Below are 15,576 nucleotides of genomic sequence, written 5' to 3' on the forward strand. Positions count from 1 at the left end.
TGATATTAACTATTCGTTAATAATCTAAATATTTGTAGGAGAGGATTGTTTTGAGGGAAAATAATGCGACAATAAACGGAGCGCATAGTCTGTCAATCCGATTCTCATCGTTTGAATGTTAAGACAATTTTACAATAGCGTAAACATAATCGTAAATAGTTGTAACGTATCGTAAATGCAATTGTGTTGTCCTATCAATGTAAATAAATTTCAATCTCGGTTTTTTTATTCTTAGAGAAAGATTTAAAAAAAGTTAAACCGAGAAAGCTAATCTACATTGGTAGAAATGAACATCTCTTTCTTGACGTTTATTTGGCGCCCGTCCTCGTCTCCAAGTCGTCTCGGTTAGGCAAATGGACATACAACTGTGCCTTACGACCACTTGTGACTACATCTTGTAGAAGCCTTTAGGCGCGGCGACCTCGCGTAAACAAACAACTATGTCGTGTAGTCGCAAGAAACGAACGACTGTGTCGGTGTCGTTACGAAATATGTACCAGGAAGTTCAATAACGGTATATCACTTTGCTTTTGGATAGTACTTTCTAAACTTCTTTAACAAAAACTAAAAATAAAACTTTGGAAACATAAATGTAAACTAGAAGGTGTCTTCCATCAATGGTATAATAGTTTTTATAATATAATATAATATATTGTTTCATATTTTGTAATAATATTTTTGCAACATAATCAAAATAAAGCGTCTAAGAAATTGAGTCCCAAAACAGACATAGTAGACTATATTTTTCTTTAACATGAATTACTTGTATATACAAAATATTTTCAAGTTAATATATATGAGGATTCCTAATCTTTGTCATCGAAGTAAAAACATTTTGTCGATTATACAAATATCTTGGTTTTCCACAAAACATAACGTAGTACGATTATATATAAAAAATTAAATTAGTTGGATTCGGTTTTACTAGATTGTATATAGAAAAAAAATCCATGAATGAATGAATTATATAGGTTTTTATTTCTTTAATTATCTAAAATCATGTTTCCCAGCATTAATATAGCGCAATATTTTATTTCTGAAATAAAGGACTGTCGCTTTAAAAGTCCTATGCCAGTATTGGTGACTTTATCTATATCATAATATAAAATCTTTCTTTCTTTTTGGGTTTTAAATTAATTGTATATATCATAGCTCTTCGTTATTCGAATCATTAGTGTCAAATTACATATTATATTGCAATTGTGATATGGAAATGGTAGTTTATTTAAATCAGTGAGAGTTAAAACGCGAGACATATTTCTATCCTGTCATCATTTAACAAAACGTAGAGGATCAATGTTTGCAAATATTCCAATATTGATTTATACTTCTTCTATCTTCTCTTTTTGTATCGCTTCGATGTTTTCTTTAGTCGATATAATCAATTACAATTTCTTTCTATTGCTATTGTGAATTAACGCTTAGTTCAATAACTTATTGTATGCAAGAAATGATTTCGTACTTTTAAGTTTTGTATCTCCATCGCGTTTCTTGAGACATTAGGTATGCTTCGATACGCAGAGCGACGTCCCTTGCTATTTATTCGTTCAAGCTTTGCTTCGTGAAAGATAATGCGGCGACTTTGCGCTAGACAACAGCACGTTGTTCGCCGTAAAAACAAATACGATGGCTGTGTCAACCGACCTGCCGCTGCGAATTCACGTAATGATAACATAACTAAATATCTTATTCTTAGTATTACACATTCATTTTGACAAATTATCCCGTATTATTTTTCACATAATTTTCTATCCACTTAGAAAAGAAAATTTATCTTTATTTTAATTGAAAAAATATATTGCATAAATTAATACCATTATTAGTTTTTATCTTAGTTTTATACTTTTATTAAATTTTTATGGTCCGAGAAGAGTAAAATCAAACGAATTTAGGAATTATAATTTTAAGAGAAAATTAAATATTCGATTTATCTTTTTACTTAATTTATTATTACATATTGATAAAAACATAAAGATCAATTTTCTCTGAATGTAAAAATTTATAGAAAATAATAATTTTGCTATTTTTGTATCTTAAAATAATATGAGCTTTATTTTTTTGTACATATTAGTGTATATTTTGTATATATTAGACCTTTATATATTAGTATTATTAATTTCAATTTATATTAAGTTAAATTTATATTAGTATTAAATTTAATAATATGTTTTAGTTAAAGTAATCAATTACAATTATTCAAATTTTCATTAAAAAACATTAAATAACCGTGTAATAATTAAAATTTATAATTACTGAATGGTGTATATAGCAGTTAACCGCTACATTTATCAATCAACGTACATAATACATTAAAAATTATACATATGAAAAATCAAGAAAATTAGTTAAATTGTGAAAATTACTTTCATTTGTGGTACAAAAATCAGTAATAGACAACAAGTTGACATATGTGAATGCAATTATATAGATGTGAATGTGTAAACTTATATTTTTTATATTAAGATTTTTTATTCTAATTAATTTGAAGAATATATTATTAAAATAATACAAATGTTACGTAATTATATGATATTCCTATTCCTTGTTCATATTATATATAATAATTTAATAAGCTTAATAATTTAATAAACACTGAGAGAAAATAAAAAAATTAAGAGATAATTATTGTATAAAATATATAAAATATAAACAATGATTGCAATTTAATAATTAGAGAGCAAATTCCGTGCATTATTCATATAATATTATTAATTTCCGTTTCATGATTAATTTATTAAATTAACAGAAATGACGTAATTATTAAAACCTGGGGTATGATAATGTATATTGTGTGAATATTTGTATATATATTGTATATATTAAAATATTAAAATTACACTTATACAGATAAAACTCATAGGTGAAAATGATGCGTATACTTTGTTACGAGAGATAAGTTTAACGTAATCATGAAATCTTGATGAATTATCTCCCGGAATCGCTTATACTCAAGTCCACTTGCGGGCAACGAAATTACAACGAGAACTATGTCAACCTACATAGAACAACGACGTGTCGAGACGATATTGTTTCGGCAGATACAACTTCCGTAATGACAATTCCACGAAATAGAATAAAGACACAGTGGAAATACAAAAGATTAAACGTTGTATTGTATAAAACTTGATTGTAGTTTTTAAGAATTAAAAGTATTGGAGTATAAAAAATCAAGAGAGAAGAATCTGATGTCTGAGAAAAAATTACGATTTTAAAATAAAGTATTTCTTAAAACAATTATATAATAATGTCCGAAAATATGGAAATATTTTTTAATATCTACTTTAATGTTATTTATTTTATATTTTATGGAAATCTGTGGCGTATATTCCATAGTGTATTAGATTCAAAAGAAATTTTTAATATCTCCAAGATGACAATTTTTTAAGCAGAAACTTGATATATTTCATATATATATTTTCTAGACATATTAAAAAACTTCTCTTGCGGACTTTTCCTCCGGAATGAAAGTTATTGGTGTTTCTCTTCAGTGCAATCATATTAATGGAAACTCGACTAACTTAGAAAATGTGAAATTTAATGTGAAACACTATTAAAATGTACAGATAGAACAAATTACGTTATATACATTGAAAAAAATTTCCAAAGAATAATGATCGGATTAGCGTATCAAAAAGTAACAAACGGATATTTAGAGTAGATAGAAATCCGACTAAGTTCAATGAGAATAAAATAATCGGAATGTCCGAAAAAATGAACGGAAAATAAATACCTATCTATCACTTTTTAATCATCCGATAATTTTCTTATTAAAACGTAGTCGGATTTTTATCCAATCTAAATATCCATTTGTTATTTTACGAAAGGATAATTCGATCGGACAGTTTTCTCAGCGCAGAAACTATAAATCGGTATTAATTGAAAAGCGATAAATAGGTTTTAGAATTACAAGAAAATTATATTATATATTTTAATTATGATAATTTCCTTGACTTATATAAAATTAAATTTGTCTATATCGATCATTAAAAAGATGCCGTTAGTGCACCTTCTAGATGGTTGCCGGATAATGGGTTCTGCTATAGTAGTGAATCAATTGTTTGTCATCGTGCTGAATCGTGACAACGAGTGAAAGCAGGTGATTACAACATAGTGGCCGATATTATTATATCGAAAGTATGACATACGCGCTGTCTCGTGTTTCCGCGATAGTAGAGGGCTCAAATAATGGCGCATAGGGAGCACGCGTTGCACAAAATCGCACGGACGGGGGATGTAATTCAAACATTTGCTTTTGTTTTCGTTGTGTGAACGGCAACATAGAGCGAGACTCGTCTCGTGCATTAGAAACGGGTGTAATTACTGTTCGATGTACCGCTCGAGCAGCACTTCATCAATGCCAGTGTAACTTCGTTCAATCGTAAAATATATTCGCGAAGTCGATCGCATTTATAATCTCGTTGTCGATCCTAATTTCATTACTCCACTCGCGATTCTATTTGCACCACGAATAAATTGGAAGTCGCGATACGTCTCCCGTGAGAAACGGCGATTGGAAAATTCTCCTTCCACCTCTCGTGGCTACAACGCTCGGGTGTATTACGCCTTTGCGGCGAAATTCCGGATTATACGTTCTTCTGCTTGACAGTACACCCACTGCTACCGGGCATAGAACACTACGAGTCGGACGATCAAGAAAAGGCGGGGATATCCTTTCTATTCTCAATCTGTCGCAAAATGCGCCGAAAGCTTTATAAGAAAAAAAATTATTACTATTATTTTTCAAGTATTTTCAGTAATACGAAGATATACTGGAACATAGTGCTACGCAATTAAAATATGTTAAAAGCCAGTAATTTCGCTGGTGTTTTTCTCAAGGAAATATGAAAATGTAAAAATGTAAGGAAGCAAAATTTAAAAATTTGCGAAAGAAGATATAAAAAATTCAAGATGGTCCAGTGGTATAATTCACAGAAGTAATAATTTTCGCGTCGTGCTTAAAATTTCCTGTCATATAACTTATTGCTAGTTAGAGTAACTGGACCCTTTTATGTCGGAGTGACTGCACTCTTTGCGTTTTATACATGCCACAAGCAGCTTGATAACGACCGAGCTCTTTAATGCAGGCCCAGCGCATCAGCCGCAGCGACTGGAAATCATTTCGCCATAGTAAGACAAAAAATTCAACTCATAGGTCATTCCATTCGAATTGACGCGCACGAAATTGAATATGATCAGCACAAACAGCACACTTCTCTCTTTCTCTCTCTCTCTCTCTCTTCTGCCCTCTCTCTCTCTTTGACGCGCCCCCATCGTTATCCTGTCGGCCGTCACGCATAATACTCAGCGACCAGCTCGAAATTCAATTTACATATTCATGACAATTCATTTGTACCCCATGGCACGGTGTGGCCCACCCCTTGGAGAGAGTCTTATTAATTCCCTGGCATGTGCCTCGCTAAATTCCCGAGGAATAAAGAAAAAAAAAAAAAAAAAACCAAGCCAATTCGAAGGCGCGAGACCTATTTTCGATATATACGGATTCGTATAAAGTTTTACAGAGTGCCCGGGAAATAGCATCAACTAGTTGCGTAATTACAAAATTCTTGAGGGAATTTGCAATCGATCTCTCTACAGACAATTTAAGATCTTCTCCCTTTGCTCTCTTCAATTTTCAGTTTTCATTTTCGAGATACCAGCGATTAAACATCTAGATAATTTCTTATTGAAACATAATCCACTTTATATTAATAGAAAGATAACATTTTCAATTTCTTAACTGTAATATTTTGAAGTTTAATTTATATCCTTATTTTTTTTCAGTGTGAACGCAAAATACAAATTGTGAAAGAAGATCTTATTTGCGCTACACCGTATATAGCACACACGTACATGTTGTACCTGTGTAAGTGAGCATGCACATACGAAAGCGTACAATGCAAGGCGTACACCTATATGGTCGATTGCAAGATTCTCGGCGTGGATTTCGCTTATCGGCCGCTATTTCCTCAGCTCCGTGAAAATATATAGAGGATATTCTCACCACACGACGTATATTTGATAACCATGAGAAATCAATAAAAAATATATACATTTCGATGTGTCAATATCATAATCCTAATATCAAATCCTAATATCTATTTGCGAGAAACTCTTGCGATCTTAAAAATTATTTTATTGGCGTTCTCTCGTTCTCTCTCTCTCACACACACACACACACACACTTCTTTACGGCATCTTTCAAGATATGTAGTTCTTTTTATACGAAATATTTATTGTATTAAAATAACTTCTCCACCATTCTATATAAATAATTTTCTTATATGAATTTCAATTTTGTTGATTTATAATTCAAATCTTATTATTAGGCTTGTACTTAATCTGTATAAAATGTTAAAGTTAAAAACATGTGTAAAAATTAAGAAAGAAGAAATTCAAGAGAAAGATCTGTTACACGTTAATGAGAGAAAGAAGAGAAAGAGGTAGGTAGGTAGGGAGAGAGAGAAAGGGAGGAAGAGAGAGAGGGAGAGAGAGAGAGAGAGATCTAGCAAAAGCAATGCTTGTTGAAACCATTGCTGTCAACTCATAAGACCGCTGAAATATTATTGCCGTTACCCATGCAAATCTATCTTCCGAAAATCGTTATTTTACCCCGACATATGGCGGCAACCACGCCGGGCGAATTCACGGCGGTGTTTAGAGACGCGTAAACCACCGTGGCCGCTATCCTGCGGGCCCGATTGGCCGTGCGCCAAAACATCTTATTATACAATCAATAAAATTTTGCATTATGTAAAAAAGGTTAAAGGCTGATAATGACGTTGTTTGCGGAGCTGCCACCGCGGGCGGTATGCCGCAACGACGCTGTAAGGCAGGGCCGGCTGGTTTAACCGGCGTAGCCGCCGGTATTCCACTGCAAACTGTATTCGCGATTCCGCGGCGTGCCAATAAACGCCCATTTCGGACCGCTTATATACACATATCCCGCGGGCTATCTGCCCATGTAGCGCCGTCTCAGGGCTTCCATCGACACGCGGCAACTCGAGGGTAATCCGCGGCAGCCCGTCCGCCCGTGAGAGGGATGCGTTTGTCACACACGAAGACAATTAACTTTGCGTCGCAACAAGCCCGCCCGCGGCGTGAAACCGCCGGTTTCCCCCGAATCCGTTGCATCTGTCGCAAATATCAGGTACACGTCGCGCGCATATTATATACATGTTATTCGCGTGACAGCGTTACATCGTGGGAAAGTTTTGAATACCCGGCGAAATTGAATTTCAGAAGGAACACTTCGGCTATGTGCCGCAATTAAGCGAGATCAGACACGGGAGTCAAGCGAGCGCTGCATCGTTCGATCGTTTCTCGCTTTTCGTTGCGAAAGAATTATTGAAGTTGAAACATTTTTTAAATGGGAAAAACGCTCGGAGAAGAAAACGTATCGACTGTATTCTCTGACAGTGCGGCGATTAATAACAGATGCGCAACGATTCATCTTCTAATTAGTTTTTCTTTCGACTCGCTAATGATGTATCCATCCACCAATCGGAGAAATAAAAAGTAATAACGCTTGCCGCCGTTAAAAGCTCCCATTCGTTTCGGAATCGCAATCGCTCGCGGTTTATATTTCTACGTAGCAGTTTCAAACGCGAATCAATAACGACCTCATTAATGTAATGTTTAATGGATACCACCTGCAAAGCTCGTCGCGCTCTGTAAAACGTACATGTGTGTTTTCCAGATTTGTTGAATGCGAGCGCATCGAAAAGCCTGTATCGCCATTACGCGCATTGATCCCTTTTCAAAGTTTTACCATCCCCCGTTAATATTACGTATTGAGACTAATTCGTGAGGAATAATGTTTCGCCCATCCGATTCGCAGGTCACACGGATTATATGAGAGGATGCATGGCTGACATAATTTACAACGGCGCCAAAGTTATAGAGCACGCCAGGTCGAGGAAGGGCCAGTCGGAGGCAACAGCCGTAACGTGGGGCTGCTCGCCGGAATTCGACGCCACGAGGAGCACGGAAGTCAGCTTTGTCGAGGACGGCGCCTTCGTCGCCATTCCGCGCCCCATTCCGCGCTCCGGTTCAAGGTATATACCAAAAAGTACCGCGTTGTATAACGTATACGTCTCCGTTTATCATCGTCGCACCTACGACGCGATCGTAGAGAAACGTAATTAAATTATCGCGACGCAACTACATATCAACCACATCATCGATAACGGTTATACCGATGCAAGAAAGAATTAACGCGATGCTTTATCTCGTTAAGTTATTATTGCACCGAATCCAGCAGTATTTATTCAATCCATTATTTTAATCCATTTAATTATCTTTATCGTTGTTTACACACTACTCTACATTCAGTCGACAATTACGTAGCTTAAAAAAAAAAAAAAAAACTTCAGACACGTTGTAAAATTTACAGTTTGCAGAAATTCGAGCGAGTTTTTTTATTTTTAATTTTTTTTTTGCCAGGCGTATGACGCAACGTTTCAGTTTTAACGGCGGCTCTATCGCGTGCCATCACGTAAAAATAAATACGTTGGTTCATGAATTCAATATCTTATGGTAATATCGCGGGAAATCCGTTTCTCTGAGGTCGACGGTGGGCGGCGGGGGTTGCATAACTCGCATACTCCCGAGCATAGCTATATGTCTACATCCAGGCCGCATTCAAGTCATCGGTCAGGGAAGGCCTTTCATGTTACGCGAATCCTACCACTTTCATCCCTCGCGTAGCTTTTAACGATTAAACCCATGAGAACGTTGTTACATCCCCGAAGAGCTCGGGAACAACTGTGTTTCAATCGCGGGAGTTACGTCACTGTTAACTCTCGCAACGAGGCAGACGGACGATACCTTCGTCAACGGGACACATTTTGATCCCTCTTTTCAGTGTGGCGCGAGGACTTCGACGAGCCGGGACGGACGATTGGTTCGAAAACTTATAACGATAAAGCTACTTATTGTTAGCGTGCCAGAATTCGTTTGTGGAATTAGTACCGTTTGCGATGCAGAGTCGCGGGTCATAATTTGCACTAATGAACAAATATCGTAATATACATAATATACCATTACGTAGTAGTGCAACATAGCGTACGCGCAGGTAGAGCGTAATTTTATTGGACGATAAATTCCGTACAGTAACGATAACTTCGATATAAAATATAAATGATTATTAATAAATTTATAAAAGCATACAACTTAATTCGCGGAACATACGAATTTTTTAAAAATATAATCCTAACATTGAGATCTTAAAAGAGATATATGTATGTTACTGCAGTGGAAAGCTGGCTGACAGAATGTAACTAAAAATATACACACAGACATAATATTTTTTTTAATAAATTGGAGAGTTTTTGAGACATATAAACGTGCGTCGTTTTTTATCTTGGCGAAGTGGACATGTGCAAGCATATTGCAAGTCTCCCAGGAGCAGATTGTGTACATTGTGGTTTCGTGAATTCCCGGTATATATCTCGAAGTATCTCGGAATAGAAACGCGACCTCGAAAGCTTTTGTTTCTATAAATTAAAAGCTCAGCGGGGGACCAGGCGATGTTCACATTGAAAAATGTCCATCCATTGTGGGATTGTACATACATAATTTCCAATAATGGCTGAGATATTTCGTACTATGATTTATATTTTCATCTTTATTTCTTTTGATTATTAATCTCCCGCAAGAAGAATACGAACCCTCTCCGTTTGCGTGACTAGTGTACGAAAATGCTAAGCACGTCCGAGGAGAGTAAAAAGTTCGGTGAGCCAGATGTGTCCTCGCTGTGCTATCCAGGGAAAATTATTCGGGAGTACACTAAGAGGCGGAAAAACGCTTCATTTTCACACGAATGCGGTGTACACCGAGTAAGCGCGGTTAATACCGACCTTCACATGCAGATAGTTAAGTCCTGGTTGCACGCATGGTTCCCTGTGTCTTGTATGTCCGTAGAGAAGCTCTGGCCGTGGATATCCCCGATTCTTTTGTTGTCCCAAATTAAAACCACACTAGTTCCGAGTAGTACCTTAATTCAACACTTATCTGAGAAAATAAATGTTGGAACCTGTTGCGTTAACGCGGCGTAAAAGCGAGACAAAAGGTTGCAGTCCGTTTTTTCGCATAAATATTTGAGGGAAACCGACCTCTTTTCCCGCATCGAACTGCAGGTACATAGTGCGCACCAGCAGATCTTGTCGATAAACGGATAAGTAGATAGTCAAGAGGATTCGAATGGATGACTGGACAGTCGTAACTGTCTTCCTTCCGCGACGTTCTACGTGAAGTCGATGAACCGTGAAGATTTCGACGTGCGCTTTCTGAGTTCAATTGATCTGGAAGATTCAAGTGTCACGTGTATGCATGGCTCGTACAGACGTTCCGTATCGTCTCTATTTGAACTTGAAGTGTACTTTTCATTCACCATTTAATCGTTATTTAATTCATTGGTTTTCTCCCGACACGTATAAAACGAGGAATTGGCGTATTTAACGTAGATCATTTTTATATATCTCGTGGTTTTACTTGATTTAAACCGATGAATATTGAAGAAACTATATAGAAACGGGAGCCAAATATCCTTTAGTAATTTCGATCGCAGAAATTTTTCGAACGGATTTAATTCTAGCAAATATCGGTTGTTAGCATAAAGGACAAACTGGTTATACTGCGCTTTCAAAAGCAAAGCATTGACTGATGAGAAACGTAGAGACACAAGCGGACCGTATTAGAATCCTTAGTGCACCCCAACAGGGTAAACAACTAATTGCGTTTACAATTCGCACAGGTACATGTTTGCTTACAACCGTTGCGAATTGTATTGCACAGTAAGACATTGACTAACATATCGGGCGTTTTCATTAACTTCTGAGGTTCAGTAGAGAGAGTTAAATGATGAGCTAATCATGATTTACGTAATTAAACTTGGCTTGGAGCTTAATTACATAGATGCATTTTAGCATTACATCAAATTTTTTAAACTGCCATTAGCAAAAAATAATGAAAGTGCAGAAAATAAAAGACTATCGTGACAATTGTAACATCAATAACAAATTAACAAATATATTTAAAATATTCAATATAATAACGTGTGAGTTTTTTATGTGATATTAGTATATTGTAATACGCGCGTAATAGTATTTTCAATTCTCCAGTATACGTTGCCATCGCGTTATTGTGTATTATTGCATCCGTCTGTTATGATGATGAAAGTCTACTCCGCTTTGGTAACCACCATTGTAGCACTTCGCTGTGATGTTACTTCAAAAGCAAAGTAATGAATCCACCCGCTGAAGTAAATAATCGGCTTTCGTGTTCGCAGCAGTCGTGCTTTCCCGCACAAGACGCGAAAATCACTCGCCCCGAAGTTTCTCCGGGTAGAAGTCGACTGAGCGAAATTTGATTTGATTACAATTATAAATTCACGGAGAACAAATCTTCTTTCCTCCCGCCCTGTGCATCGTTTGCATTGCCCCGCTCGTTTAACTCGTGTTGTACGTTGTACGAATAACGTTTCACTTGTTTAATCGTGTTTTGTAGTGAACACCGTCTGAACGGTCTGAACACCGTACTGTTTCAAGAACGATGATTAAACGAAGAGCAAACTATATAATTATCTTGTAGAAGCAATATTCTCGAAAATTTAAATTATCACATCTTTAAATTATCAGGATTTTTATCGTTATTCTTCAAATCTCAATTATTCTTACAGAATTTTGCATACTTTGTAGAGACTCAGTAGACTTTGTAGAAACTCGATTTGTTTTTCTTAATAATTTTAGCTTCTCAACAAAATACAAATTCGTTCAGTGTTACGCTCGATCAGTCGATGCATTCATAAAAGTTTCTCGTACATAGTATACATATTACTTTGCTGTATTAGTACAGGGTTTATGAATCGTGCGGAGAAATCAACCATGAAATTCTAACCCAATTGCCAAAATGCATGGTAATATTAGAGTTTTTCGTTATTTCGTCGTCAACGGCTTAGGTATCAGCGGCATTATCTAGAAGAGTATTCTCTACGGTCTCATGAAGTCGTTGTGTAACGGTCGTAACATCAGACGAGTCCGATTCGGTTGCGCGGTCCTTTCTTAAGGGGCAGTAACGAAGTTTCCTGCCAATTCCGTCTTACGACTTTGCAGATGGGAATTCGAGCTGAAGACCGGCGCCGACAGTGGCCTGTTGCTCTATAACACGGGACAATCATCTTACGCCGATTATCTCGGTATCGAGCTGTTCGAGGGTAAAATTCGACTATTGATGAACAAAGGGAACGGTCCGACTGAGTTGACGCACGGTACCGTGGTGGCTGACGGTAAATGGCATAGTGTAATTGTGGATTTCAATCCGAGCGGTCTCGGCATCGCCGTCGATCATCACGAGAAAACAATGGCTCTGCCGTCCGGCGGCAATCGGTTCCTCGACCTGGCGGACACATTGTACATCGGCGGCACGGAATTGAATAAGCGCGCCCGGGCCTTAGGCAAGGGTCTTAGATCCGGCGACCTGAGTTACAAGGGATGCATACGGAACATGGTTCTCGATAACAAAGACCTCGGTTTACCGGACGTCAAGGTCAGCCAGGGTGTCGTCGTGGGCTGCGTCTGGGGATATCCCTGTATCGAGGCCGATCCTTGCGTATCCGGTGCATCGTGTATGCAACTAGGTGTCAACTCGTTCAGGTGCAACTGCGAGCAGTCACTGTGCATCAAGCCGAATTACGCCGAGGACTACAAGGTAAATCAGTTTTAATTGAGTTTCAATGATGCTCCACCCACTTGGCGAGGGTTATGTTGCGGTTGCAAGCTAATTATGTCACCGATAACTAGCGTATGGATTTACGGAGATGCATAACTAACTTAGTCAAGTTATTGCATACATATAATAGATTACTCTTTAATCAATCATCGTGATATTATGATATATAATAATGATTATGTTATGATAATTGTAACGTAAAATATTTAACTTTAACCGTATTTCTGTTGCATCGATATTTAATCAATTTTATTTATGTGCATATACGTTACACATATATAATATGCCTAGATCTATGTCGCTATATTAAAACTCTTTAAAAATCTTTTCATCCAAGGAATAACGAACTGATATAACGTCTTTGCAGATTTACTCGAATACCACCCTCCCTGTAAATTTGGAAATTCTCTCTCTGAGTCCTCTACTAGTCTCCGAGGGAGAGCACGTGTTGGTAACGAGCGAAAATATCGCAATGGTGTTGGACATCGCTAAATACGGCGTGGAAGAAACTGGTGTCACGTTTACCCTGGTGACACCGCCAACTTATGGAACGCTGGGATTAGATCTCCTAACATCTCGAAATGATCATTCTTTCACGTTGCAAGACATCAATCAGGATAAGGTAATCGCTTGATCGGCCAGTCATCAATTTACTAAATCCTCTAATTAAACGATTTCGAATCCGTTTCAAACTCGCTGCTCGATCGTAAGTCTGTGGTCGCGACGATTGCTATTAGTGTCCACCTGTCGGTTACACGCGTGACGATAAAACTCGAGATCGCCGAGGAATTTGCGGGAGCACGTGTAAGAGGCGAAACCCGGTCGGCGTGCATTTGACGTTAATTAATATCAGGTGACTAAATGCCACCCGAGCCGGCCGGCTGGCCGGCTGGGTATAGGCCGTAGAAGGCACGAAGAGTCGTGGAAAATCATGTGTTCTTCCAGTTCGTCATAGGACCATGCGCTGCTATACATAGTACGCGCCATAAGGACTAACTTTAGAATCGTTAGTGGCGGGAACACGGAGGGTCGGCCGTGCTCGGTCGTGCTCTCACTCGCTCGCTCGCTCGCCTACTCCTCCTCTGCTACCCACACTCAATTTATCTAGCGACGGTGCTCTATTTATAAACCGCTCCGCCGCCGCTCATTAATGGTTTTTCGTTAAAGATCGCGTTATCAACCGCTTTTTATCCACCCCGCGATCGTCTGTCGTTTATTGCCAATTGGTTTCTAATAGTTAAAAGAAAAAGATCGGACGAGAAAAACCCCTTGCGTCTTTCTTTCGTCTCGGCTCGGATAAGCCAGGTACGACACCTACCCGATATGTTAATCGACGACTTAACTCCTGTCGCTCTAATTAATTTTGAACCGCGGTCGATCTCGAGTGTTAGATCAAACGCTAGAAAGGATAACACGGAGCCGGGTACTCCGGCGTACTCTGCCATGATTAATTCTGATTCTGTAGCACGATGTAGTGTGTGTTTGCCGATCGAGATTCTCGTGAAACAGCGAGCTATCCCGCAAGTTAAAGTTCATACATTCCTCGTTATACAGTTGCCTTCAACCGATATTGCGATCATTGATACTCTTGCGTTTTTTGTTTTTTTTTCGTATGCAAATTTGCTCTACGAGATAGCGCGAGCATGAAAAACGTGTAGCAACAAAAGTCTTTCTGTAAATCACACCATATGTATCCAATAACTATCCAATTTTACTATACATGTAATGTTGCTATATATTACGTTAGATAGATAATGTACAGCATCGTCCTTATGATAATTGACTTCGCCAACAGATACAGTATATGCATGACGGTAGCGAAACCACAGAGGACAGCATGATTCTGGAATTGACGTTGGTGGCTGGGGCAGGCTATACGCTTCCAGGATACCTCCAAGGACGTCTAAGATTCCCTCTTCACGTTAATGTCACTCCTGTCAATGACCCGCCGTTACTCGAGATACCGACCGCAAAAGTGCTGCGTCTGGCCCAAGTAAGAGACACAAAAATAAACCGTAAGCTCGTCTTTTCTTTCATCTAATCTCCCACCGACGAGTTTATCACGATACAAGTTTTTACGTCAAGTCACCGGCGACAATGCGATAATTCGAAGCACGTTGCGTACCGGCTTGACCGAAACAACCGGCAGTTCACGCCACTCAACTAAATCAATTAAGGGAGGTCAGATAAAATAGTAGCTTATTTGTGGCTCGTGCATCTTCGGAGAACGTGGCAATTTAGCCGCAACGAAATCGATTTAACTCGCTCGCGCGCCGGTCATCGCTCTTAATTAACCGCGCCTGTAAGCTCGAGGGTATGCGCGCGCGCGTGTGTATGTGTATCATGCGTATAACTCATATTTTTTCCAATTCGGATGCAAATTCTTGGAAGAGCAATAATCTCGGAATATGAAGACGGAAATCATAATTACGATCTTTATGTTCGTTTAACCTCATGCATGCCGAGGTGAACCTAATATATCGAGTTAAGTATGTTACAGTCATTTTAATAAATATAAAAATAGGAACTAAGTTATCAGTCAATTATAGTCGATTTTATATTAACCACGATTATAACTTTAACGTTAATTATCTTTAGAGTCCTGTAAAAATATATAGACAAAAATAATTATCACGTTGACCAGTGCAAAATAATATTAAAATTTAAAAAAAGATCTTATACCTATTTTTTTCGATCTATCTTCTCCAATTATTTTTCAATAAAAAAAAAGATTGCTAAACGAATATATTGATATAAAATATTCGGTGTGTGTGTGTGTGTGTGTGTTCGCTATACCTCGCTTGATGCGTTTTACGTCAGCGAGAAAATAACAGCGCAATTTTTCGCTGA

General features: G+C 37.7%; 1 protein-coding gene across 7 annotated transcripts in view; it reads left to right on the plus strand.

Moving 5' to 3' along the window:
• Positions 1 to 15,576, plus strand: part of LOC105840134 (chondroitin sulfate proteoglycan 4) — a 47,626-nt gene that overhangs the window by 25,284 nt on the left and 6,766 nt on the right. For all 7 annotated transcript variants that reach the window (XM_036283668.1, XM_036283669.1, XM_036283671.1 and 4 more), the window contains 4 exons: positions 7,838 to 8,054; positions 12,111 to 12,705; positions 13,094 to 13,348; positions 14,522 to 14,719. In XM_036283668.1, the coding sequence (XP_036139561.1) occupies positions 7,838 to 8,054; positions 12,111 to 12,705; positions 13,094 to 13,348; positions 14,522 to 14,719 (1,265 nt within the window). The remainder of the gene's footprint in view (positions 1 to 7,837; positions 8,055 to 12,110; positions 12,706 to 13,093; positions 13,349 to 14,521; positions 14,720 to 15,576) is intronic.

This window comes from Monomorium pharaonis, chromosome 3 (assembly GCF_013373865.1).
Source record: "Monomorium pharaonis isolate MP-MQ-018 chromosome 3, ASM1337386v2, whole genome shotgun sequence".
In the NCBI taxonomy this organism is placed as follows: domain Eukaryota; kingdom Metazoa; phylum Arthropoda; class Insecta; order Hymenoptera; family Formicidae; genus Monomorium; species Monomorium pharaonis.